The sequence below is a fragment of the Bufo gargarizans genome, chromosome 10 (genome assembly GCF_014858855.1).
Source record: "Bufo gargarizans isolate SCDJY-AF-19 chromosome 10, ASM1485885v1, whole genome shotgun sequence".
Taxonomy (NCBI): domain Eukaryota; kingdom Metazoa; phylum Chordata; class Amphibia; order Anura; family Bufonidae; genus Bufo; species Bufo gargarizans.
In genome coordinates, this window is record NC_058089.1 from 55976219 (window position 1) to 56003497 (window position 27279).

General features: G+C 41.9%; 1 protein-coding gene across 1 annotated transcript in view; it reads left to right on the forward strand.

Annotated features, from left to right (window-relative positions):
• LOC122920372 (brain-derived neurotrophic factor) overlaps nt 1–19253 on the forward strand; it is a 55216-nt gene extending 35963 nt beyond the window's left edge. The window contains exon 2 of the mRNA XM_044269814.1: nt 18383–19253. Within this exon, the coding sequence (XP_044125749.1) occupies nt 18404–19150 (747 nt within the window). The 5' untranslated portion in view covers nt 18383–18403 and the 3' untranslated portion in view covers nt 19151–19253. The remainder of the gene's footprint in view (nt 1–18382) is intronic.
• Nucleotides 19254–27279: the final 8026 nt, after the last annotated feature.

The following is a 27279-nucleotide window of genomic DNA, read 5'->3' on the forward strand; positions in this document are numbered from 1 at the left end:
TTAATACTCTTCCCCTGCTTCAGGAACCCTTAGTTGCTGGTCAGACATTTCCGAAAGTCAGAAACTCTAACTCACGTTGAAAGCTGCATATTGACTGGCTGAAGGTTGGATATTCTAACTTTTCAGCTCCAACTAAAGAAACTATGATTTAATGTTCTGCATCAAAGATGGATTCACCAGATGAACAAGCGTTTTTGCTCGTTCAGGGTGTGATCTGCACCACCTTTACACAAGTCTATTATCGGGAACTAGTGTCCTAACATTCATTCCCAATAATCGGCCTGACAATTGTCCAGTGTAAATCCGGCTTTAGGCTGAGCGTGTCTGTATCCTGGGGGGAGAGGAGAAAGGATATCTCCTTCAGGACAAATGGATCAGAATGTTGAAATCCAACTGCTAAAAACTTATACTTATCTCCTCATACATCAACCATGGAAGGAGAGTCAGGAGACCTCCATACACATTATATGGCCATCCGATTCTGTTGAAATGGGTGGGTTTGACCAACATTTATTTATCTTTAGCCTAAGTTTGCTATATACATTAGCCTTTTGTCAGCAGAACCTGTGTGCGGGGAGCTCCTGATTCTCCCTCTACAGATGATGGGAGAGACAAGGATATGACAGAATTTATATTTTTGCTCAATACCTTTGTTCTCCCAGGAGATAAGCTGCCACCAGAAGTGTCTGGCAGTGGCTTTCTCCACTCTCCCCATAGAATACATAGGTCGAGCCAAACTTGTATGTGTATGGGGGAGTCGGGAGAGATAGCTGTTGGCTGAATGATCGTTGGGCTGACAGCTATTTGAATATGGCCAGCTTTAATGGAAGAGAATACAAAAAGATCCTTACTTCTATTAACTGCCTGGGGACACTAGTTGGAATGACTTCATTTGCAAACTGCGTTGATCAGTGATTGTGTTGACCAATATGAATGACTCTTTATTTGTAATGGCTGCAGTGGTACACACCTTATGTTGGGAATACAATAATCACTTGTCATGTTGAAAACACTAAGTACTGAATGTATTAAGCTTCACTCATCTGAGAGCACAGGGATGGGAAAATGAATCTGTTTTTAGATATGCCAACATTTTTATTAGGTCCATTGGTCATGATCATTACTGAAGTCCTGAAATAATTATAAACAACAGAGCAAGCATTGAGCAACATGGATGGAAGATGATGTACTATTTCTTTCAGAGGATGACTATGATTAGTATTTCTATAATTTCCATTATTTCCCAGTCTACTCCATACAACAGAAAAAAGTACTTCCCACAGAGATCAGCTTGAATTGGTTCCAAGAAAAATCTGAGGCATAGAATAGTTTTAAGCTCCCGTGCACCAATGCAAATTTCATTACCTGTTAGTTAGAATACTGATATTTTCTTATGTGACAGAGTGACTTTAGGTCCCCTCAGGCACCAGAGCACCTTTAGCCTCCCTCAGGCACCAGAGCACCTTTAGACCCCCTCAGGCACCAGAGCACCTTTAGGCTCCCTCAGGCACCGGAGCACCTTTAGACCCCCCTCTGGCACCAAAGCACCTTTAGACCCCCCTCTGGCACCAAAGCACCTTTAGGCTCCCACAGGCACCAGAGCACCTTTAGGCCACCTCAGGCACCAAAGCATCTTTAGGTCCCTTCAGGGTAGGCAACATATCCTTTTTAGGCCCCTTTAGGCTCCGGAGCGCTTTTAGGTCACCTCATGCACCAGTTGTGACTGCTGATTCTGCACCCAATACTTAAACTTCTGGTTAAAAGGGATCAAATGAATGGGACTGGGCTGCAGTACCAAACACAGCCCATGGACAAGAGTGGCACTATTAATGGAAATAAGCATACATTTTTTTTTAAATCTCAAACAAACAAAATAATCTAGACCAGGGGTAGGCAACCTCCGGCACTCCAGGTGTTGTGAAACTACAACTCCCAGCATGCACACTTGCTCTGCTCTTCTCATAACTCCCATAGAAATGAATGGAGCATGCTGGGAATTGTAGTTTCACAACAGCTGGAGTGCCGAAGGTTGCTGACCCCTGCTCTAGACTCAGAGTAAAAGTTAGACCTGGCCCTGGGACCACAGGAGGCCAAAAGACTGCTGTGCCTTATTAGAAAAATCTGTCATTTGATCACATCATATCTTATAGATAAACTATATGCGGACATTATGCTGTATATGATGTGTCTTAACTATTGTATGGAGAACGAACTCCTTCTATTAGGAACATTATTCAGTGAACACTACTAACCCCATTTCTACTACCACCACTTCTTCTCCTTGCTGTGTGCAGTTGCACGGCCACTTCTAATTGCTAATAAGCTTTCTGCTATTAGACTGTGATGCTGACCTCATTTTCTTGCCAGAGCTATTAGGTTCCTAGTTTGCTAAGTTCTTGCTAAGGCGTTTGTTTCCTGTTTTCTGCCACGTATCGACCCTTGTCTGTTTACTGGATTCTGACTCTCAGCTGCCTGTCCCGACCTGTGCTTGTTTACTGGATTCTGACTCTCAGCTGTCTGTCCTGACCTGTCCCTGTTTCACACTGTGACCTTCTGCTGTCTCTTCTGACCTTGGACCCATATCACATATTCGCAAGAACTCAGCCTGCCCTGACCTTTGCCTGTTACTATGTGTATGTCTGTTCCTTTGGTGCCTTGCATAGGTGTCATGAAACCCTGTGGGTCAGCTGTCAACCAAACCAATACTACTCCAGGAGGTAGCGGTATGGTGAATCCCTGCAGCAAAGTCCTGATCCCTGTTTTAGGGGTTAAAGGGTGAATACCACTTAGGTTTGGCCCAAAGTCAAATCAGTTGGTCGACACAGTGGTTCCACACTACCTGCCCTAACAATTATCATTTTATGGTATGGTGGCCTAACAGATCGTCAGGCATTGGACCCAGTTGTGATTTATTATTTTACCTAGAAAATGAGATGCTTCTTTGAACATAACCTTTTCAAAGCCCATTTACTAATATTTTGTAAAATAAACCTTTTTTTATTTTATGTATAATTTTTCTGTAGCCTTTAATACTTTTCTCTGGTATTATTTTTTGGCTATAAAAATGTCTCATCATCACTTCCATGTGTGAATATTTGAAATGCAAATACATGACCAGCCAGGGATCTGGGCTCTTTTGTCTACCACAGATACACCTTATAGGTTTTAAAGGGACATACATACTCCTTATGTTTTGCTGAATTCCTCGGCATACCATTTGATCATGCTTTATTCCTACTTTAGATCCCATTGTCAATTTTAGACAATGGCCCAGATTCAGGTAGATTTGCCCATTACTTACACCTGAGCCGCTCAGCTGAATTTCTCTGCGCTGGAGCAATTTTGCCAAATTGCCACCTGATTCAGGAATCGTTTGTTCATTTAATTTGCTCCTGTTTAAGGCAAAGCTGAGGGCGCAAGGCCGTGCAAGTCAAAGTGGGTGTGCCCCTATGTAAATGAGGAATTTTCGGCTCAGCAGAGGTTTGCTAGCAGAATTTCAGGGCAAATCCTGCTCAGCTGCTTGCACTGAGCAAATAAATAGGAGCAGACTTGCGCAGGTTCTTTGCTGAATTTCATCCTGCTTTTTCCTACCCCCCCCTGAGCAAGGAAATTCAGCCCTTTTGCAAGACATGGCACCTCCCAAAGGGACCAAAATAAGGAAGGCCAACTTTGTGGCTGCAGAGATGGACATCCTGATTGCTGCACTCCAGCAGCATAAGGAAGTCCTATATGGTGCCCAGCGGGCAAACACCACCATTGCCCAAAGGAGGGCTATATATGAAGCCATTGCCCTGGACATCAATGCCCTGGGTAATGAAGTGCGTACCTGGGATGACATTTGGCCATCTTTTGCTAACTTGCCCCTGCTTTTAACAGGAGCAAGTTTGCCCAGGGAAAAAAGCTTGCACGCTTCCAGCGCAAGATGCGCATCACACGCGCATGTTTCTGAATCATCGGCAGTACCTAATTTGCATATTCGCTGAGGGAATTCCATGAAGGCGCAACTTACACCCCGCGCAAAATTGCACGCAAATTGCGCAGGAACAGCTAGGCTGCGTGCGCGGGAAAATGGCCGCATTTCAGGCTTAACTGGTTTACAGAATCAGCCGCAAATTTGCATAGGAGCAAATCAGTACTTGCGCGGCGCAAATCACACTTGTTCCCGCGCAAGTGCTTCTTGAATCTGGGCCAATGTGTTTCCTGATGCACCTGTCAAATTAGGAAGTCCAAAATTTGAATTTTTTTAAAATTTCTCCATAAAAGACTCATTCTTGCCAATGTTTAGGTCACATCAAACATCTGTTTGTCTTAATATAGAATACAGAGTTCTAGCATGTTGCTTATCAATTTGTTGGGCAGCCAACGGACTGTTGTCACTGAGGTAATTAAAGTATATAGTTTCACCGTTCTTCAAATCAACAAATGACCTTTCTAAATTGTTAGGATTAATTATGAAATTAAATGCTATGTCAACTTTTATATAAGGGACTATTCTTGGGACGCGACCAATGTCTGGTGGAGCCCTGGTGCCCCCATATTGGTAATAAATATCAGGATGGTATAAAATATGAAACATTATATATTTGGTAACTCGGTGGTGGACCAAGAAATAGCTTATGATCTAGGGCCTAGATGCCTTGGGCTGAAATGGGATTTCGAGTCTCGTTATCCCAGGTAAGTCAAGCACTATGAAATATCACAGCTCAGGTATGTGTTCCCCTTACTAGAGCTTTACATACATCAAACCTATTAGTTTAATGGAACCCCAGGTCCAGTGTGTCACTGGAAAGATCCATACAGATAATACAACACATTTGTATTACTGTGTGATCATTGGCTCTTGGTTCACGCAGTTAGTGAAAAAAGGGGGAAAAACAAGCAATTAATGGGACAGTGTTGTTGCTCGAATGGCTGCTAGGGATGAAATAGCTTGTTTTTAAGAAGAGAAAGTGCTAATGTAAAATATAGGGTGTGCAAATCAAGTTTGTGTTAGCGATAATATAACCCACTGAAAAGTATATAGAGAGATCGGTTTAGGGTGTGGCAAACTGGGCAAATGCCAAGGGCCCCCATTTCGTAGGGATCTCCCTAGGTCAGGAAACCATAGAAGCAATCTGAATTTACCATTGAAACCTTTATTACCCTAGACCACTAGGATAAGTTACATTAACCCATTCACTGACTTTGACCACCACTAGGGCTGTGCAGGGAGCCGCAGCCAGGCCCATCCTCTTGAATGGAGCTGTGCTGCAGTTTTCCTGCTCAATGGGTAGACAGGCACGATGTGCAGGGCAAGACTGTAGAGGGGGTGCAGAAGATCAGCACCCCACCAATCAAAAAGTGCTAACATACCCTGACTTTACAAAGTGGGAATACCCCTCAGTGCATAATCCTAGACCACCAGATACTGTCACAGACAAACCGCAGGGGGGATCTCATTTGCCTGTTGCCCAGTGGCCAAATTTCTATAAAACAGCCCCTGGATATATAGCCTAGAAAGAAATAAGAAACATTGTAATTTCTGCTATATCCCCTTCTTATCAGGTTGTATAGTTTCTTTGGTTTGGCCGTCTTCCCATGCAACTTATTCTACAAGAGGGTTTTGTAAAACTTCAAATTTGGACATATAATGGTAGCCCTGAGAGCCTCTGTACACAGTATTACAAGCTGTAAAATATTTAAACCGCCACGTGTATAAATTATGGGAGTAAATCACATCCTCTTGTGATAAAGCTGCAAGGGCCGTTTAAGTGTAAGCTATAAAAGGAGCATGGATATAGACACAACCTTTTTATGGTTAATATGAGGTTAATGGGTTTTCCAAAGAGCCTTACATAACATCCGTGATGGGAAAAATGTATGAGTATTGCTTCATTCCACCTTTGACAACCTGACGAAGCCAAAGGGGCGAAACACGTGTCGAGGTGTTAGTGCGTGGGGTGATGCTTCAGCATACTGCACATCATGTCCGTGGGTAGGTTGCTATAGCTGCACATGAGCTTTCTCCAGAGTAGTTTGCCATTTCTGCATGTATATATGTGTGCTATGTGTAATAGTTGACTTGATTATTATATCTTATATCACTGCTCTGGTGAAATATAGCACCTAGGGCTCTGAGTATTTTTGATGTATTCAGCACTATATATTCAGCTAGAAGTTAAGTATAGTATCTGTAGCTCTGTGCAATATTTATGCCCTCAGCTTCAGGTATTATTAAGTCCTTGCATGAACTCAGCTTTATATATTTAGGCTACTTTCACACTTGCGGCAGAGTGATCCGCCAAGCAGTTCCGTCGCCGAAAAAGTGATCCGGCATAACTTGTGCCAACTGATGGCATTTGTAAGACTAATCAAGATCCTGATCCGTCTTAAAAATGCCTGATCAGTCAGAAAAATGCATTGCAATACCGGATCCGTCTTTCCGGTGTCATCCGGAAAAAACGGATCCGGCATTTATTTTTTTCACCTTTTTTTCCGTCTGCGCATGCGCAGACCGGAAGGACGGATCCGTCATTCTGGTATTTTGAATGCCGGATCCGGGACTAATACGTTCCTATGGAAAAAATGCCGGATCCGGCATTCAGGCAAGTCTTCAGTTTTTTTCGCGGTTTTCTCTTTTGCCTGATCAGTCAAAATGACTGAATGGAAGACATCCTGATGCATCCTGAACGGATTATTCTCCATTCAAAATGCACGGGGATAAAACTGATCAGTTCTTTTACGGTATAGAGCCCCTGTGACGGAACTCTATGTATTTAATTATATATTCTGATTAATAAAGATTGTTACATATCTTAGAGTTATAGTCCCATTGATCTTTCTTTTGGTTAACCTTTTAGATTACCCATAAACCCACTGAAACTAAGCTATTACAGTGCAAAACTGAAGTCATCTTGTTGACTTTTCTTTGTACTTTTGCCATTGAGTCCATCCTAGATAGTTAAAGATAATACAAGAACCATCTATGTCCCTTGTGATCATGACTGCAAATGCCTACCATTGACATATTATACAGTATATGGAATATGAACTCTGGACTGCCTGGATACTTTGTAGCAGAATAGACATCTACCTATTTTACAGATGAAGGCCATACATAGAAAATGTCAAGATTCAGACCTTCACGGAGACCTCCCAAACAAAAGCCTCTAATCACCAGTTGCCACGGTAGAGATTCAAAAGAAACAATGTGGCATGCATTTTATTCTAAAATCGGCTTTTCCCCTTTCTAGTGGCTCCTATACACTCACCTAAAGAATCATTAGGAACACCATACTAATACGGTGTTGGACCCCCTTTTGCCTTCAGAACTGCCTTAATTCTACGTGGCATTGATTCAACAAGGTGCTGATAGCATTCTTTAGAAATGTTGGCCCATATTGATAGGATAGCATCTTGCAGTTGATGGAGATTTGAGGGATGCACATCCAGGGCACGAAGCTCCCGTTCCACCACATCCCAAAGATGCTCTATTGGGTTGAGATCTGGTGACTGTGGGGGCCATTTTAGTACAGTGAACTCATTGTCATGTTCAAGAAACCAATTTGAAATGATTCGAGCTTTGTGACATGGTGCATTATCCTGCTGGAAGTAGCCATCAGTGGATGGGTACATGGTGGTCATGAAGGGATGGACATTGTCAGAAACAATGCTCAGGTAGCCCGTGGCATTTAAACGATGGCCAATTGGCACTAAGGGGCCTAAAGTGTGCCCAGAAAACATCCCCCACACCATTACACCACCACCACCAGCCTGCACAGTGGTAACAAGGCATGATGGATACATGTTCTCATTCTGTTTACGCCGAATTCGGACTCTACCATTTGAATGTCTCAACAGAAATCGAGACTCATCAGACCAGGCAACATTTTTCCAGTCTTCAACAGTTCAATTTTGGTGAGCTTGTGCAAATTGTAGCCTCTTGTGTCAGCCTGTGTCAAGGGGCCTTGACAGATAATTATAAGATTAGAACTGCCCCATGGTGTTCTCCTAAGTGTCAGTGGGATCCAGCGATATATCCTCCCCCTCAACCAGAGTTATCTGTCTGGCTTAGAGGAAACCTGTTCCAAACTGATTAGCATGTTATAGAGCAGGAAAAGCAGAGTGGACAGGTTACCTTGAGGACCTCATTGAAAAAAACGCAGCAGATGACTGTTGGGTCCATTACTTGAGCATCATTCGTCGTTGTAGTCCTAGTTGACCATTGTCACATATTTGCATTGCGATCAATGCTTAGTTTAAATTCGTCCACAATCATTTTGTATCAGGCATCTGCTTCATCTTTTTTTCCGCACTGTCTGCTGTGGAGAGTTTGCATATAACAATAAATACATGCCTCTGTTCTCACTGTCCTTGGCACAGCTATTGAGGTGTAAGGCGTTCCACGCATGTTTTTAATATTTTGAAAGATAAAAATATCCCAAGCTCACCAGCATTACATCAGTGAGTCAGTGATGTAGTCATCCTAAACAGTCAGGAAAAAATGTGCTCCTCAGACCTTAAAAACAAGGACTTGTATCATAGGTTCTTTTGATACTTTTGTCTATAACTTTCAGTTCTCATTCTGAATCACTGCTCCTGATCTCCAGCTACATAAAGCAGAAACGCCAAGTTCAGCAGAGAGGGGTTAAGCACTGTCATATTAGACCAGCCCACGGGCTATTGCTCACGTAAAATGAAGGCATTGTTCTCTGGACAGTGAGACCATGTCGTGTTGTCAATACACCCACATAGTGATAAGTGACAGATCTGACTCTTAATTTTTAGGTCATGCTATCTTGTCCCCACAATGAGTATTTTGTTTGAACTGTATACCAGTCTGTACCATAAAGACTGAACATCTCACCCATGTATGTTTGTTGAATATCATTTCTAGACCACAGTTGGTCCTGGTTTGCTCATTCACTCCTTGTAGAAGTTGTTCCAAGAGAATTTAGAACATTGCAGTGAGGATCTGCATCCATCTAGCAGCAAGTCTATTAAAATGGTTGGACACCCCCAGTCACCATTCCAATTCATCCAGTCTTAGGCTCTGTTCACATCTAGTTTTTGATCTACATGAATTATATGCACCCAGGCACATACATCGAACACATCCAAAGAGCCCGATTCGTCCAATCTGTTCGAAAGAGTACTTTCAGAATTAATGTAGAAGGCAGGAGTTAGTGTTTCACTATGGTGTTAACTTTATTAAGAATGGAGATTCATGCACCAGTCTAAAATTACTATGCGCTAGAGAAAGATGCAGATCTTTTAAAGGAGTGATCTGGCCTAATAAAAAAAAAAAATGTCCAGCAGAACTGGGTTCAAAACTTTTGAAAAAAACACCTTCCGAAGTGCCCTCCATTCCAGCCCCAGCTACCAGAGTACAAGAAGTGACGGGGACCTTTTTTACAGTCTTGAGAATACTGAAGCCACTGTTTGGTCTCAGAGGTCATATGTGCAAGAACTGAATAGACTTTGGCCTTTTGTGAGCTTATTTCTGGGGTCAAACTTAATAAATCTGCCGATCTGATGGTGGCCCTCCTTGTTGGCATTCTTCATTTTAAAAAATTGCCAAGAGCTTGTGCCAAAATTTGCAGCTTTTTTGGTATACCAGACAACTGCTGCAACTTGCATGATAACTTCCTCCCTAAATCTGGCAGTGCACTTCTGTAGACTTCTGTGACCCACCAATTTATAAATGAAGTGTTGTAGATCATAGATGTTTCCATTCAGCGATGCCACATCCCACAATTGACAATGGCAGCTACTGCCAGAGCAGAAATGTCACTGACTGACTTGTCCATGCTTGTAACATGCTTCATCCAAGTTACTGAGCTCTTTTCTATGACCCATTCGGAGATTGCTTGCCTGTGTGGTAGATAATTACATACCCTCGTTCCTCGACTGTATGACACCTGAACACCCTATAATAGTGAGGGGACACGACCACCAGCTCCCTACACTAAATACGGAGGGAGTCAGGGTCACCTAGGATCAAGACCACAGGAAAGCAGAAATAAAGGAACAGACTTATCTTGTGGATGCAGCAGTAGCAGCTTCTAGTATCAGCACAGTCCAGGAAGTTGTATAAACTGCAAGGTGAGGCAGTATGGGGAGGAGATATATAGGGGGGCAATCACTGCTGATAGATGACAGCTGGGAGAGGGAGGAGAGATGTCAAAACGAAAGCAAAACAAAAGATCATGCAGGAAGTACTGAAGAACGTCTATCAGAACTTCTCAAAGATCTGGTGGTGACAAATAGCTGACCTCAGTAATTAAAAGTAGCGCCCACGTACATTTGGCTAGGCAGTGGATCTGAATTTTCTTTGCTTACATTTCTTCTATTGTACAATCCATATAAATGTAATTTACAAACCTCTTAAAGATATTTTCTTGAAGTAATTCTCTTTTGTGATGAAAGGATACAATACACTCACAGTCAGTGATAACCTAATGAGCAGGCCTTGTATTGTTTAAAGGCATTCATGGCTCCTCAAGGTGATGTATCATAAATGTCTGAGATTTGTTTGGTAGACTTCATGCCCCACCCATCTTTGACGTATCTGCTTTTTTTGCTCCATCGGGAAGTAGTCTCCACTTTAGCAGAGTTCAAGGCAGACCTCCAAACACACTCTACAATCATGTATTACACACTGATCAGCCACAATATTACCGGTACAAGCACCTGCCCAATATTGTAGATTCCACTCATGTCATTAAAAAAACAGCTGTGACCCATGGATGAATAGATTCCACAAGACCTCTAAATGTGTCCGGTCGATTCTGGCACTAAGATGTTAGTAACAAGTCTTTAAGTCTTGTAAGTTGTCTGTCTTTCCTTGGACCACTTTTGGTTGATATTAGTGACTGCATACTAGGGAACACCTCACAAGACCTGAAGATGCTCTGACCTAGTTGCTGCCTAATATATACCAACCCTTGACAGGTGCCACTGTCACAAGATAATGAAAGTTATTCACTTCACCACATCATACTATAAATCAGACTATACTAATCTGAGTATAGTACTAAATGTCTGCATCCTATAAGTGATATAGACAGAGGGGCAGAAATACTAAGACTGGATTTACAAACTTAATGTAAGCTTAGTATAAGGTCTGTTGGTGCAGAATGCACCAAACTTACTAAGAGGCACAGGCCTCCTAATAAAGTTTGGCACATCTCCAGGCAGTCCGTGTTGGGCCACCGGAGGGCACGCCATCTCCCACGAAGCTCTGCTCACTTTAGCAAAGTGACGAGAGAAGTGAAATTTGGCAAATTATGTCTCAAATCTGGCATGTGCCATAATGTAAAACTTTTTTCCCGTGGTGTGCATAATTTGACAAATGTCCCTTGCTGTATTTGTATAGGTTCGAGGTAAGTCAGGGAGAAAGTTAAAGTAGTTTCATACTGATGACCTATAGTATCCTCAGGATGGTGGGGGTCCAACACCAAGTACCCCTGCCGATCACCTGTTGTTTAAAGAGGCATCGGTGCTCCTCGGTGAGGGCCATAGCCTCCTTGCAGCTATGGTCCATTGGATAACAGCTGTGTTTGGTATCACAGCTCAGCCCCATTTAGCTTTCATGTGACAGATGAAAGGGACATCACTGGCCTAGGAAGAGGTCACCGGAGCGCCACAGCCTATTCAAACAGCTAATCAGCGGAGGTGCTTGGTGTTGGATCCCCACCAATCACATACTGATGACCCATCCTGAGGAGAGGGAGTCAGATCCCCACCGATCAGATCTGCTCAGTTCAGATATTGATGAACTATCCTGAGGATAGGTAATCAATATTAAACACTCGCAAAACTCCTTTAATATTTTACACTGGGATCCAGAGTTTTTTTTTGCCTAGAATGATGGATCGTTTCTCATCTCCTGTGATGAGCGCTAGCCTAAAGACATTTTGCATATTTTGCATTGCTAAATATAGCTGTACAGTGTCTTTTTTCTTTAGATTAAAACTCTTTATCTATTGTCTGTCTTGCATAAAGGCAGTACCGGCAATAGAAAAAGTGCTAGGGAATTCTCACATTCCACTATGATGTTCATGAAAGTCGATTTCTGAATATGTTACTAGAGCTTTGATGCGGTTGCTTAGTTACATCTCCCATAATGCCCTTACAATGCTTTTTACAGAATAAGGGAGCTCATTAAAAATTAAATCTCTATACGGCTTCTGACACGTAGCATTCGCTCCAGAAAGCTCTCAGGTTATCTCTTCCTGGTTATAAATCCTACAACAAATATTTGTACCGTATTCGTTTCCTCTCCAGAGGATAGGAAAGAGAGAGATATTCTGCTAGGGATGTGATAATTATCAGTGCAGGAGGTTTCTCTCAATAAATACAATGTTTCACCATGTAGAAGGTTGGTAGGTAAACAGAAGATAATGGAATCGAGATTCGCCATGTGCGAATGAAGGGATAATGTCATGGGGATGACGTGTGGGTCTTCTTTTTAGGCTTGGATGCAGCATCACTTATATCTTTATCTCAGACCTCTAAATAGAAAGCTATAAGAGATTTCCAAAGGCAATAGATACCTAAAGCACATCTGTCAGCAGATTTGTCCCTATGACACTGGCTGACCTGTTACATGTGCGCTTGGCAGCTGAAGGCATCTGTGTTGGCCTCATGTTCATATGTGCCCGCATTGCTGAGAAAAAGGATGTTTTAATATATGCAAATGATCCTCTAGGGCTGTGATGGCTAACCTCTGTCTGTGGTAAAACTACAACTCCCAAGATGCACACTTTCTTGGCTGTTCTCAGAACTCCATGGAAATGAATGGAGAATGCTGGAGTCTAGGACCAACCTCCCGTTGATCCTAGACTCCAACATGCTCCATTCATTTTTTATGGAGTTCTGTTACACTTAGAGGCTCCACTTTCTCTGCAACTGCCGCACCCTTTCCACTTTGTTTGACGGGACTAGGTGGGATGACGTTTTCACTGCCTGGTCCTGTCAATCAAAGTGGAGAGGATGCAGCAGTTGCAGAAAGAGCTGAGCCTCTAGGAGTAATGGGGACACCCTGTTGCTCCTACAGGCTAATTTGCATATATTAAAACACCTTTTTTTTCCAGCAGTGCGGGCACATATGTACATGGAACCAACACAGATGTCTTCAGTTGTCAAGTGCACATGTAACAGGTCAGCCAGTGTCATAGAGACAAATCTGTACAGCTGCCCTTTAAAAAACATTTACATCCGATACAATGGTGATTTCATAATGCTTGAGTTGTAGTGGACTCCCTGCTACCCACTTCCATACGTACTTATGGCTGATAATAACTATCCACATTCCACCTATCAGTTTTCTACCGCGTGTTGGAGAAGTAAGGTAGCAACTTCAGCGGTTTGCAGTGGAAAACTCTTTTAGATGATCTAGATTCATGAAGGTCTACTGTGTCCACATGAGTCTAATGATAAATGGAAACGTCAACATGATGCAATTGGATACAGTAGAAGACAGTTACACCTGCAGGAGGTGCGATTATGGCACCAGTCCTAGGCTGCATGAGATATGGTAATGTCAACATGCCTGGGCTGCTGCTGGTCCACAAGAGGCGCATTTACGGCACTGAGTCTTGGCTACAGGAGGTTTGTTTATGGAATCAATCATGAGGCATGTTTATGACACCGAGCCAGGACTCCAGCCTTACATGATGCATGCACGCTTTAGATTGGCCATACAAATGAGATACCTGAATGTGTATGTACAGGGAGTGCAGAATTATTAGGCAAGTTGTATTTTTGAAGATTAATTTTATTATTGAACAACAACCATGTTCTCAATGAACCCCAAAAACTCATTAATATCAAAGCTGAATATATTTGGAAGTAGTTTTTAGTTTGTTTTTAGTTTTAGCTATTTTAGGGGGATATCTGTGTGTGCAGGTGACTATTACGGTGCATAATTATTAGGCAACTTAACAAAAAACAAATATATACCCATTTCAATTATTTATTTTTACCAGTGAAACCAATATAACATCTCAACATTCACAAATATACATTTCTGACATTCAAAAACAAAACAAAAACAAATCAGTGACCAATATAGCCACCTTTCTTTGCAAGGACACTCAAAAGCCTGCCATCCATGGATTCTGTCAGTGTTTTGATCTATTCACCATCAACATTGCGTGCAGCAGCAACCACAGCCTCCCAGACACTGTTCAGAGAGGTGTACTGTTTTCCCTCCTTGTAAATCTCACATTTGATGATGGACCACAGGTTCTCAATGGGGTTCAGATCAGGTGAACAATGAGGCCATGTCATTAGATTTTCTTCTTTTATACCCTTTCTTGCCAGCCACGCTGTGGAGTACTTGGACGCGTGTGATGGAGCATTGTCCTGCATGAAAATCATGTTTTTCTTGAAGGATGCAGACTTCTTCCTGTACCACTGCTTGAAGAAGGTGTCTTCCAGAAACTGGCAGTAGGACTGGGAGTTGAGCTTGACTCCATCCTCAACCCGAAAAGGCCCCACAAGCTCATCTTTGATGATACCAGCCCAAACCAGTACTCCACCTCCACCTTGCTGGCGTCTGAGTCGGACTGGAGCTCTCTTCCCTTTACCAATCCAGCCACGGGCCCATCCATCTGGCCCATCAAGACTCACTCTCATTTCATCAGTCCATAAAACCTTAGAAAAATCAGTCTTGAGATATTTCTTGGCCCAGTCTTGACGTTTCAGCTTGTGTCTTGTTCAGTGGTGGTCGTCTTTCAGCCTTTCTTACCTTGGCCATGTCTCTGAGTATTGCACACCTTGTGCTTTTGGGCACTCCAGTGATGTTGCAGCTCTGAAATATGGCCAAACTGGTGGCAAGTGGCATCTTGGCAGCTGCACGCTTGACTTTTCTCAGTTCATGGGCAGTTATTTTGTGCCTTGGTTTTTCCGAACGCTTCTTGCGACCCTGTTGACTATTTTGAATGAAACGCTTGATTGTTCGCTGATCACGCTTCAGAAGCTTTGCAATTTTAAGAGTGCTGCATCCCTCTGCAAGATATCTCACTATTTTTGACTTTTCTGAGCCTGTCAAGTCCTTCTTTTGACCCATTTTGCCAAAGGAAAGGAAGTTGCCTAATAATTATGCACACCTGATATAGGGTGTTGATGTCATTAGACCACACCCCTTCTCATTACAGAGATGCACATCACCTCATTTGCTTAATTGGTAGTAGGCTTTCGAGCCTATACAGCTTGGAGTAAGACAACATGCATAAAGAGGATGATGTGGTCAAAATACTAATTTGCCTAATAATTCTACACTCCCTGTACATGATGGAGTCAGGAAGGATTGGAGGTGTATGGGAACCTTAAAGGGGTTTTCAGGGATTTCCACATTGATGGCCTAACCTAAGAATGGGTGATCAGTATGACTAGGGCAGAGGTCCAACTCCCAGCACCCTCATGATCAGCTGCATGAAGAGGTCATAGCACTCTGTGAGTGCTTCGGCCTCTTCCTAGGCCATGTGGCATCATGTTCATTGGTCACATGGCCTCAACGTCTGTAAAATCGTTAGTTCGGACAAGTACACTCATCGGTTGCCATTAATGAAATGCACAGTAATTGTTTCATTTAAATGCTAGTTGCCTGCTACAACGTTTGGTCGTTTAGTTGCTGCTGCCTATGATCGCTTATGCCAGAGTTGCTCAACCTGCGGCCCTCCAGATGTGGCAAAACTACAACTCCTAGCATGCCTTAATATCTGTAGGCTGTCCAGGCATGCTGGGAGTTGTAGTTTTGCAACAGGTTGGGCATCCCTGGCTTAAGCGATTATCTGCTCGTCTAAAATCCACCTTTAGAAACAGGAAAACCCAGGAAGAAAGACTCAGGTGCAGCCTCCACCCACCAACTGCAGTACAACAATAATGCTGAATCAGAACAGTTATTCAGCTGGCTATACACATTTTGCTGTTTTATTATTTTATGACGCCTGTTAACTATACATAGGTTTTGTACTGGTGACGTCTGAAGAGGTGTGCACAATAGCAACGCTTTTATATGTAAAACAAATAGAGTTTTATAGGGTTAAATATGTAACCACCATACCAGTTATAGCTGTATAAATGCAAAATGGTATACTGGACTACTTCTGTATGTTTACTGGTTGTGAAGATCTTTGCATTTGTTACATTTCATTGTTCCATAGTGGTGGCTTTTGGTGATCTGCAGGTAATTTTGTGGGTGTATAATATGACATTGTACCCAAATCTTACAATGAATAAAAATAATATATCTGGTGGCGGGAATATTGATTGATTTTTAGAAGTAAATATGGAAAATAGGGGAAGTATGAAGTTGAAGCTATTCATAAATGTTAATTTCTTTTTTATGGGGAACTTCTAACATATTTTACAGTTTCAGTAATACTTTCCTGATGCCTGTCTTAAGCTGGCCATAGACATACTGGCCACGTACGTCAACCAAACCCACCAATTACAGTGGGACCGGCCAAACATCTAATGTGTGTGGGGCCTCTTGACTCTTCCCTGATGGCATATGTTTGAGGGTATTGAGCTGTCAGATTTCCACTGGCCAATTCTTTTGTGTTTGTGGCTTCCTCCTTCTTCAAACTGTGAGCTGCCAACATGATAGCTGTTGGAAAAACAAGCATTTAGCTATTTTATGTGTATGGCCAACCAACAAAAATGCTCATTCCACCCCACCCCAATATTTTGCATGTAGGGTGTAAGTACCAGGTAGAGAGACTACTAGTAATTAGGGGTGAGATGAGTTAAATATTACTGTGAATGATGGACAGGGTTTGTAGAAAATTGTAGACCACTGATGAATCAGGGACAGGACGAAGAGACATATGGGACTTTTTACTATTGATGACCTATCCTCAGCTGTTTGAAGAGAAGGCAGTACTCATTCGATCGCTGCCTTCTCCGTTCTGTTTATCTGCTCGCTGTAGCAATTGCAGTGTTAAGCAGGTGTTATTATAAGTATGGCATCCCCATTCACTTCTATAAGACGACTCAGTAGTATTTACTTGAACAGAGTGAGCCATCCCATAGAAGTGAATGTGGACGCCATATTTGTAATTATACCTTCTTAGGGCTCTTTCACACTTGCGTTCTTTTCTTCCGGCATTGAGTTCCGTCGTTGGTGCTCTATGCCGGAAGAATCCTGATCAGGATTATCCCCATGCATTCTGAATGGAGAGAAATCCATTCAGGATGCATCAGGATGTCTTCAGTTCAGGACCGGAACGTTTTTTGGCCGGAGAAAATACCGCAGCATGCTGCGCTTTTTGCTCCGGCCAAAAATCCTGAAGACTTGCCGCAAGGCCGGATCCGGAATTAATGCCCATTGAAAGGCATTAATCCGGATCCGTCCTTAAGCTAAACGTCGCTTCGGCGCATTGCCGGATCCGACGTTTAGCTTTTTCTGAATGGTTACCATGGCTGCCAGGACGCTAAAGTCCTGGCAGCCATGGTAAAGTGTAGTGGGGAGTGGGGGAGCAGCATACTTACCATCCGTGCGGCTCCCGGGGCGCTTCAGAGAGACGTCAGGGCGCCCCACGCGCATGGATGACGTGATGGCATGGACACGTCATCCATGCGCATGGGGCGCTCTGACGTCACTCTGGAGCGCCCCGGGAGCCGCACGGACGGTAAGTATACCGCTCCCCCGCTCCCCACTACTACTATGGCAACCAGGACTTTAATAGCGTCCTGGCTGCCATAGTAACACTGAACGCATTTTGAAGACGGATCCGTCTTCAAATGCTTTCAGTTCACTTGCATTTTTCCGGATCCGGCGTGTAATTCCGGCAAATGGAGTACACGACGGATCCGGACAACGCAAGTGTGAAAGAGGCCTTACCACTGCAATTGCTGCAGCGAGCAGATAAACAGAGCAGATAAGGCAGCGTTTATTTTAGCGCTGCCTTCTCTTCAAACAACTGATCAGTGGGGGTGTCGAGTGTCGTACTCCCGCCGATCTGATATTGATGACCTATCCTGAGGATAGCTCATCAATAGTAAAAGGCGGACAAAGCCTTTAATGAAATCATAAAATAATCATAAACTTTTGGAACTTTTGACTTTGCTTCTGAAAATGGTTATGGTGGAAAGGGGAATATTCTAAGTGTTGTTAAGGGGCCCTGTGGCTCCTTGTTAGGCCCCTGATCCACAGAACCCCTTATTGGGATAAGATGGTCTGATAATGACATTTATTCATACGTTTACTTACATTCTCTACCTCAAAAAGTATGTTCAAAAATTCTAAATTCATAATGGATTGAGATTATGGTCTTAGAAGTTATATAAATTGATTACGTTCTTGTGGATTTCAAATGTGTGATTCCCTTGTGTCGTATTTTTGCCTTTCCCAATTCTAATCTTTGTATTATTTTGTGTTTTCTTCCTGCAGTTCCATCAGGTGAGAAGAGTAATGACCATCCTTTTCCTTACTATGGTTATTTCATACTTCAGTTGCATGAAAGCTGCCCCTATGAAAGAAGCCAGTGTCAGAGGACAAAGTGGCCTGGCCTATCCGGGTCTTCGGACCCATGGTACTCTGGAAAGCATAGGTGGGCCAATGGGTAGTTCAAGAGGAGGTGGACTTCCATCCCTGACAGATACCTTTGAACATGTCATAGAAGAACTCCTAGAAGAGGAACAAAACTTAAGGCAGAGTGAGGAGAACAAGGACTCAGATATGTATTCATCAAGGGTTATGCTGAGCACTCAAGTGCCTTTGGAGCCCCCTTTGCTTTTTCTTCTTGAGGAGTATAAAAATTACCTGGATGCTGCAAACATGTCCATGAGGGTACGACGCCACTCAGACCCAGCCAGGCGCGGGGAATTGAGCGTATGTGACAGTATTAGCGAGTGGGTGACTGCGGCAGACAAGAAAACGGCGATAGATATGGCGGGTCAAACAGTTACTGTTCTTGAAAAAGTCCCAGTACCCAAGGGTCAACTGAAACAATATTTCTATGAGACCAAATGCAATCCCATGGGCTACATGAAGGAAGGTTGCAGGGGCATCGACAAGAGGTACTGGAACTCGCAATGCCGAACTACCCAGTCTTATGTGCGTGCTCTCACCATGGATAGCAAAAAGAAAGTTGGTTGGCGCTTTATCAGAATAGACACTTCTTGTGTATGCACACTGACCATAAAAAGAGGAAGATAGTGAAGTTATCTTGTATAGATTATATTGAAGAGAAAATTATCTATTTGTATATATACATAACAGGGTAAATTATTCAGTAAAAGAAAATAATTTTATGGACTGCATGTATAAATGAAGTTTATACAGTACCGTGGTTCTACAAATCTATTTATTGAACATATCCATAACCTAAAGGGAAACAGAGTCCTCTGCGCACAACGTAGCCTGTACTCTGCGAGGGGGGCTGGGACCACATTGCTGTGCAATTGTTCCTTGGCCCCTTTCGCAGTCCATGGGTTAAGAGATAAGCCTGCGTTACGTTCCTCAAAAAAACATTGTGGTTTGTTGATGTTGCCAAGATTTGAAATCATAAAAAAAAAATATAAACAAGCATGCATGCTGCTTCAATCGTGAATTGATAACACTCTGTCGTCATCCAGACAAAAGACAAAAAAATCCAACCAAAACATTCTGTTTACAATTTAGACAGTATCTTTATTCATGTCGGTATTATATCTGTTTACTGCTTTTAACTTCTGATAGCGTTGGAATTAAAAAATGTCAAGGTGCTGTTGTTATAGCTCTACTGTTTAATTTTTAATTTTTCGTGTTTTTTTTTAATTTTTGTTCCTGCAAAAAAAGAAAAAAAGAAAAAAAAAGTTGCAAAGAGCTTGTCATGAATACGTGTTCTAGCCGGAAAAAAAAAAATAATCAGATGAATATTTCATTCTTTTTGTATGTTGTGAAGGTGTTTGCAAACTCGAATCAGACTACTGATCAAAAAAATAAATAAAAAAAAAGTGAAGGCATTTAAAAAAAAAAAAAAAGAAAAAAGTCAATGTTCATGTTAAAACGTTTTCGAGACCTGCGTTGGAAACCGAGTTGTCTTTCAGTGAGGGCATGAAGCTTTCTCTTTCTTGCAGGCTTTTGTGTGCTACCTTGCAGCTGTTGTATGCTATTCTTGAATTCATGCAGGACTGGCGCGTTTTGTAAAACAAAAACAAAAAACACACACTCACACAAAAACAAAAAAAAACATAGAAAAGGAAGTTATAGAGTAGAAGAGAGGAGATCTTGAAGGTGAAGATGGTCAGAAGGTTGCTGGGTTCTGTTGACATTTGCATTACAAATGCTACCTGGATGTTGTTTTTCTAGGCACTTTTGGCCGTGTAATCTTGTCCTCTTAATGCTAATAGGCAAACAAATGAGATGCGGAGCAGTCACCAGGCTTCTGAGGAAAGCAGCAAACAATTTGGATGTTGTGACGTGTGCAGGACACCAATCTTGAAAACCCTAGGAGCGGCATTGCAACAAATACAGAACTCCTGGCCAATGGCTCAGATTCTAGGAACCGTAGTGCAGGAACTTTAAAGTGCTTTTCCTTGGGTGAGAGAAGTGAGCCATTGTGCCTAGTCATCAGTATTGAGGAGAAGGCAACTGATATCAAAGAGGCATGAGGTCTACCTTGCCTCATACCGGAGCAGTGTTATCATTTCCTTGGGAAGTGATACAACGAATATTGTGTACTTGCTGCCTGCTCTTTCTGGAGGTGCACTTTAAAGGGGACCTGGCATATTGAGTATGTACTCGAATCTGCCGTAGCATTTATAGAGCTAAACAGATTAACACTAAAGATTAAAATGGGTTGTCCATCCTTTTTTTTCCCATAAATTTGCACCCCAGCCAATTGTACCTATAGAAAAATCCATACTCACCTGCCCCCTGCGACTCCATTCTGGCTCTCTTTACTGGTATTCCAGTCCCCATCTGTCAACTTTCATATGGACTGTGCGCCACTGCTACCAATGACTGGTCTCAGCAGTGACATATCCCCAAGTGGGTCACACGCCACTTAGGGACAATCACTGGCTACAGTCGCACATCTGACCCCATCCGTGTGGAAGCTGACAGACCAGAGGAGCAGTGAAGAGACTCTGGGAGAGAGAAGGGAGTGGAGGGGGGCAGGTGAGTTTAAAAAAGGGACAACCTATTTAAGGAAAAATACTCAGCATAACTTGAAAATGATTGACTTAAATCCCTGCACGTCCTGAGCTTCTGAGTCCAGTGGGCAGTCCTACCCGGTGATTGGCAGCTATCTCTGTATGCATGTTCTTACAGAGGGGCTGTCAATCATTGAGTAAAACCGCCTACTGGACTCTCAAGCATAGAAAGAGCATGGATTTCACTTAATCAGTTAAAAGTTATATAATTTTGAAGCAAAAGATGTAGTACAGTATATCAATCTGCTCAGCTCCTCCTGCTGTATGAAAGGCTCCCAGTAGATTAGATAGCAGTTTCTCATGGTGACAGGTTCCCCTAAAAGAGAATTCGGGAATATCTAGGTACTAGGTAAAAATAGCCCTTCTGCTTGCAAAACCATCACCAGGTTTCAATACTGGTCACTCTTTAGTTGATAGGTTCTTCCATTTGGGATGAAGGCACTTTAAGTGGTGTGTTTTTGTCAGAATAGATGTTTTGATACATTCTTATCTTTTGAGTAGGAGCGTCCATAAGATTAGGAACCTAAGTCAGTCATGTGTACTCTTAAAATGGAAACTATTCAAAGTATGATGAAAATAAATCTATGCCTAATATACAACTAAGTAGACAGGGCAAGCAGACGTTCGGTAATTCATACCTGCCATTAGTTCTTGCTGTTTTCTGGAAAACCTATTGGCTACTGATAGGTACTTAGCTTCCGTTATTAATGGCATCATTTGCCATTCATTGCTGTGTGAACGTTTCTCCAGCATTATGCTTCTTTATATGTCTATTGCATTAAAGGGGTTCTACGGGATTTATCTGAAATAAATGAGGATGAGCTGCGATACCAAGCACAGCCACAATACAATGTACCGCACTGTGCTTGGTAAGCTGCGAGGAACCTGCGGCCTCCTCAAATAGCTGATCGGCGGGGAGTTGGACCCCAGCTGATCTTATATTGATGACCTATCCCGAGGATCTGACGATAGGTCATCAATATGTAAATCCCAGAGAACTCCTTTATAGACTGAGATAACAAAAAAATGAATATTTTTTTTTTTTCCTGAAACAGTGCAACTATTGTCTAGAGGCTGTATCTGGTATTAAGATGGGCAGTAGACACTTCAATACTAATTGCAAACCACTTTGTAATTAGAATTATTATACTAGTATTATGTCTATATTTATTATATAGAGGTTGTATAGTTTTGTAGCTTCCATCATTAAAGCATAACTAAACAGCCCCTTGTCATATAACTTGTATATGAGATATGCTGCCTTTGATTAAAGTACCTTCTAGGGGCTCCATGTGTAGAAGAGGCCAAAAGTGGCCTCACACTGGGCACGTTTGAAGTTTAGTCACTTCTGATTCCATGGACTAATTATTGTGGGGTTGGACATTTAGCAGGATATCAATCATCAATCATTTTTGACTGAATATTCCTTATTACTGAATTAGCAGGAGCATTATTTTTTTTTAGATGGAGTTGAGATGATGTTCATCCCATCAGCTAGGAGGATACAAAACATTTGTTCAGGTAGCTCCACAAATGTAGCACATCTCCATAGATATATTCTTTGGTTTCCAACAGAAAACTGGTGATGTTCTTTTGCAATAAGAATGGCACAACAGTTCATTATATGCCTTAAATGATTAAAGAGGACATTTATGAAAGATACGTCCATAAGACAAAGGTGAAACAACCCCTAGGATCCAGTCGGATGTTTAATTTCTTTGTCAAAACTGCACTAGAACAGTCCATGTTCTAGGCGTCAAAACAGCATATCTGCCTCTCTATGTGTTAGGGTGTCACTTTGACATATTTGGGCAATCATCCATACCTCAATCTTTCCCTCTCCAGTCAATTGACAGATACCAAAGACAATTCCCCCTTAACTATCTTAGATACCAACCAACACAATGAAATCCATGGCAACCAATGAAACCTCTGAGTCCTGCACAAGTTCCCCTTTGCGAACACATATATCTGGCTGTTCTCACAAAATAGCAATGCCTTTGATTCATATGGCCTAGTATCAATACACAGAGCCAACTAAAAGTCTAGTCCATGTAGACAGGAATCATCAGAGCTAGGCCTACACTATGTGTAGAGAAGTGGCCGCCGATTTAGGCGCAAGTTGGGTTGAAGGTGGAAGACTAGCACTGGATCTTTCTTAAGTTTTCAATGAGATCTTTATCTTGTTCTCTAAAACACCTTGTCCTTTACTGATAGGCTATGCCACCTTGATTAAAATCAGCCAGGGTTGGCATTGCTTGTGTCATGCAACACAAACTGTATTGACCAATGCAAGTATGAGAACAACATGACTTCATGAAACACCTGTCTACATTGGTTTACAAATCCAACTGAATCCATGCAAATGTTTAGTCATATTGAGAAAAGGCAACAAAATGAAACAAATCTAAACTAGATTTCCCCCAAAAGCTAGAATACATGAAGCGTTGCCCTACTTTGAGGTGTTCGCACCACAATGATTTGTTCAAAGACAAAAAGATTTGTAATTTGGTTACAAGGGAATATTAGATCCACAAAAGAAGCCTCAATAAGGTTGTCATTTTAAGGCAGCAACAGTTAAACCAAGTTGGGCAAAGCTCTATGAAGGACCAGGTCATACTTAATGGCGTACTTGACCAATGAACCACAAGAAAACAGTTCAGGTCAGTTATTTTAGAGAACTAATAAAAAGTCTTATCATCGCAACATTTTATAACTAATAGCAACCAATCCAAAAAGATGGTCTCATGATGGATTACAAATGGTTCGTTGCCATGGGTTACATTATATATTGTTATTTTAAAACAATCTGTTTTCCAAGTAGGAATCCAAAAGTGTCAGCAGCCCGTGTGATCCTCCAGAATCTCACTATGCATCTTAGTTTTGTGGTAATTAAAAAAAAGGAAGACTACAAAAAAGCACATTCGGAGAGTTCCCCAGTCAGTCACGTCAGTGTGGTTGTGTATACATATTTATGTTGGTAAATATATATATATATATTTATATATACACAGAGTCTGTAAATATTTGTATGTATGAATATGTATATACGTGTACATATGTGGATACATATAGAACTATATATTTATATAAGCTATGGATAACGTCAGCGTTCACTAACCTTGGATAATATCGGTACTTGTCGAGTATCCTAGAAGACTGTCTACATGTATGATTATAGGTTAGGTGCATGATGTCATTGAAAGGGGTTGACTGCCCTAGTACATTTTTTAAAAGGGTATTCTAAAATTCTGATATTGATGACCTATTCTCAGGATACGTCATCAATATCAGATCAGTGGGGGTCCCGGGTGTTTGATGAGGCAATGGCCAGTAATGTCACATTCATCGGTCACGTGGCCTAGGCGCTGCTCATTCCCATTCAAGTGAATAGGGCTGAGCTGCGATACGAAGCACAGCCACTATCCAATGGACGGAGATGTGCTTGGTAAGCTGTGGTGAGTCCGAGGCGCTCACCAGAGTGCCGCGGCCTCTTCAAACAGCTGATTGGCGGGGTTCTGGGAGTCGGACCTCAGCCGATGTAGTATTGATGAACTTTCCTGGGGATAGGTAATCAGCATCAGAATCTTGGAGAACTCCTTTAATGTGCTATGTTAGAGAATGTTTAGATAATACCAAGGAGGGAAACTTTGATGGTCCATGGAGTTCCTAAAATCAGTGGGTGCCAACATTGAAAATTCACTATGACTCTCCGTTTTAATCATAAATGATTGCCACCCATCAGTAATTTTCCCCACTGATCAGTCGGAACTTACATTGGGAAATTCCCAAAACTATGATATGCAGATAAGATTCCAACCAACATTATCCAAGAACGTTCCGGATAATGTGAACATTATCCAGATTTCTGACATTATCCATAGTCTATATGTCCAATGCAAAGACTAATCCCAAATATGCAAATGTCCAAGATGATATGAGGCAGTCAGATGCAATGTCAATGATGTATTTCGAGAATGTTTCAGGAAGCTATCGGCATAGTGCAGAGCTATTATATGCCACAGCAAACACACCTCCGATGCTAGGCTTGGCAGTTCTAGCTGAACCAGGCTGCAAGACTGACTTCCTTGTCAACCATTTTTTTTTTTTTCTGTTTTGCCGTGGTCTGTTTGTGGCAAAAGGTATATTTTGCATGTCACATGCCTACCGCCTTGTTAAAGTGAGACACTTTGAATATGTAAGTTTCATGTATGTGGCCTTGTTCTCTCTGGAGGAAAAAAAATCTATATATTTTCACAATGTGTAACAGATATTTATTGTATGTTAAGTATATTTATATAATTATGTAATTGAAAACATGGAGAATGGCATTTAAACTGCAAAGCATTTGAGATCATATTGTAAATAGGATTACCTCTATTTAAGTGTACTACATAACATATAATATATGTTCAAAAAATAGAAATTTTTAATGTTTTTAAATATATTTTCAAAATATATAAACTATGTTTTGGAGCATGTTTTATTTTCTTCTGCTTACGAAATATGCTTACAAGTTCTTTACTCTACATCATTTTTTTATTTTTTTTGCCTCAATTTAGAATATATTAATCGGAATATTCAGAGCAACAGAAATGACAGGGCCTCATGTATCAAAACTGTGTCAGAGAAGAAGTGGTCGTGTGACCAATCAGGGTCCAGCTTTCATATTTTAGACTGGGGACATGAAAGGGTCACTGACCGCTTGCTATGGGCAGCAAAGACACTTATACTCTGCAAGAGATTCACAGAATGAAAGACAGTGATGTACAGTACTGTGCAAAAGTTTTAGGCAACATGTAGAGAAAATACTGCAGAGTAAGGGCTCGCAGTGCCCGAGCTGTGGACCGCAAATTGCAGTCCGCAATGCACGGGCACCGTCCGTGGGGCAGGTGCATGGGGATCGCAGACCTATTCACTTGAATGGGTCCGTGATCCTTCCATTCCGCAAAAAGATAGCGCAAGTTCTATCTTTTTGCGGTGCGGAAGCACGGAACGGAACCCCAGAAAGTACTCCGTAGTGCTTCCGTAGTGTTCCGTTCCGCACCGTTACGCATCTATGGATTTGTGGACCCATTGAAATGAATGGGTCCGCATCCGTGGTGGCCACAGAACTGTGCCGGTATATTGCGGATCCGCAAATGCAGTCCGCAATACGGCAACAGGCAGCACACGTTCGTGTAAACGAGCCCTAAGAATGCTTTAATAGAAGTGTTATTAGTTTATATTTATCAATTAACACAATAGAAAGTGAATTAAAAAAAAATTGAAATCTAACTCAAATCAATTTTCGGTGTGACCACCCTTTGCCTTCAAAGTATTACTTCTAGATACACTTGTATATAGTTTTTGAAGGGACTCAGAAGGGTGGTTACTCCAAATATCTTGGAGAACTAACCACAGATCTTCTGTGGATGTAGGCTAGCTCAAATCCTTCTGTCTCGTCATGTAATCCTAGACAGACTGGATGATGTTGCGATCAGGGTTCTGTGGAGGCCATATCATCACTTCCAGGACTCCATGTTCTTCTTAATGCTGAAGATAGTTGTAAATGACATTGGCTGGATGTTTGGGCCATTGTCCTGCTGCAGAATAAATTTAAACTTAAAATATTAACACTTCTGTTCTTACTATGGAGCACTTTTTTCACACCTTTCTAAAACGTTTGCAAAGTACTTTAGATATTTGCATAGGTGAATGAATTATCAAAGAAATTACCACCACACAATGTGGATGAAGGAAATTATTTTCAGCTTCTTTAGAAAAACAACAACCAACAAAAAGCTTGGTATTTTTGACAAGGATGGCTCCAGGTACACTGAGTTCCTTGGGTGTGAGTTGGTCCCTTTTCCACCCAACCTTCAGTATGGCAAATATAGACTATATTTATCCAGGTTGCCATAGGTTCTCCCACATGAAGTGAGTGATGGCATCTTCTCAGGTTGCCTAATGCTGTTTCTGAACCACGTTTGATAAAATAAAAAAAAATCACTCTCACTTCTGTAAATTCTAGATCTATAAAATGTCCAATCTCACATTTTTTTAAAGCTCCCTCATCATGCCCCTTGCCTTCTGCCAGCAGAATAACATGATGGGGTCTCCTTGTTGGCAACCCCCTCAAACAGATATTATATGGTAAGGAGCAGGGTG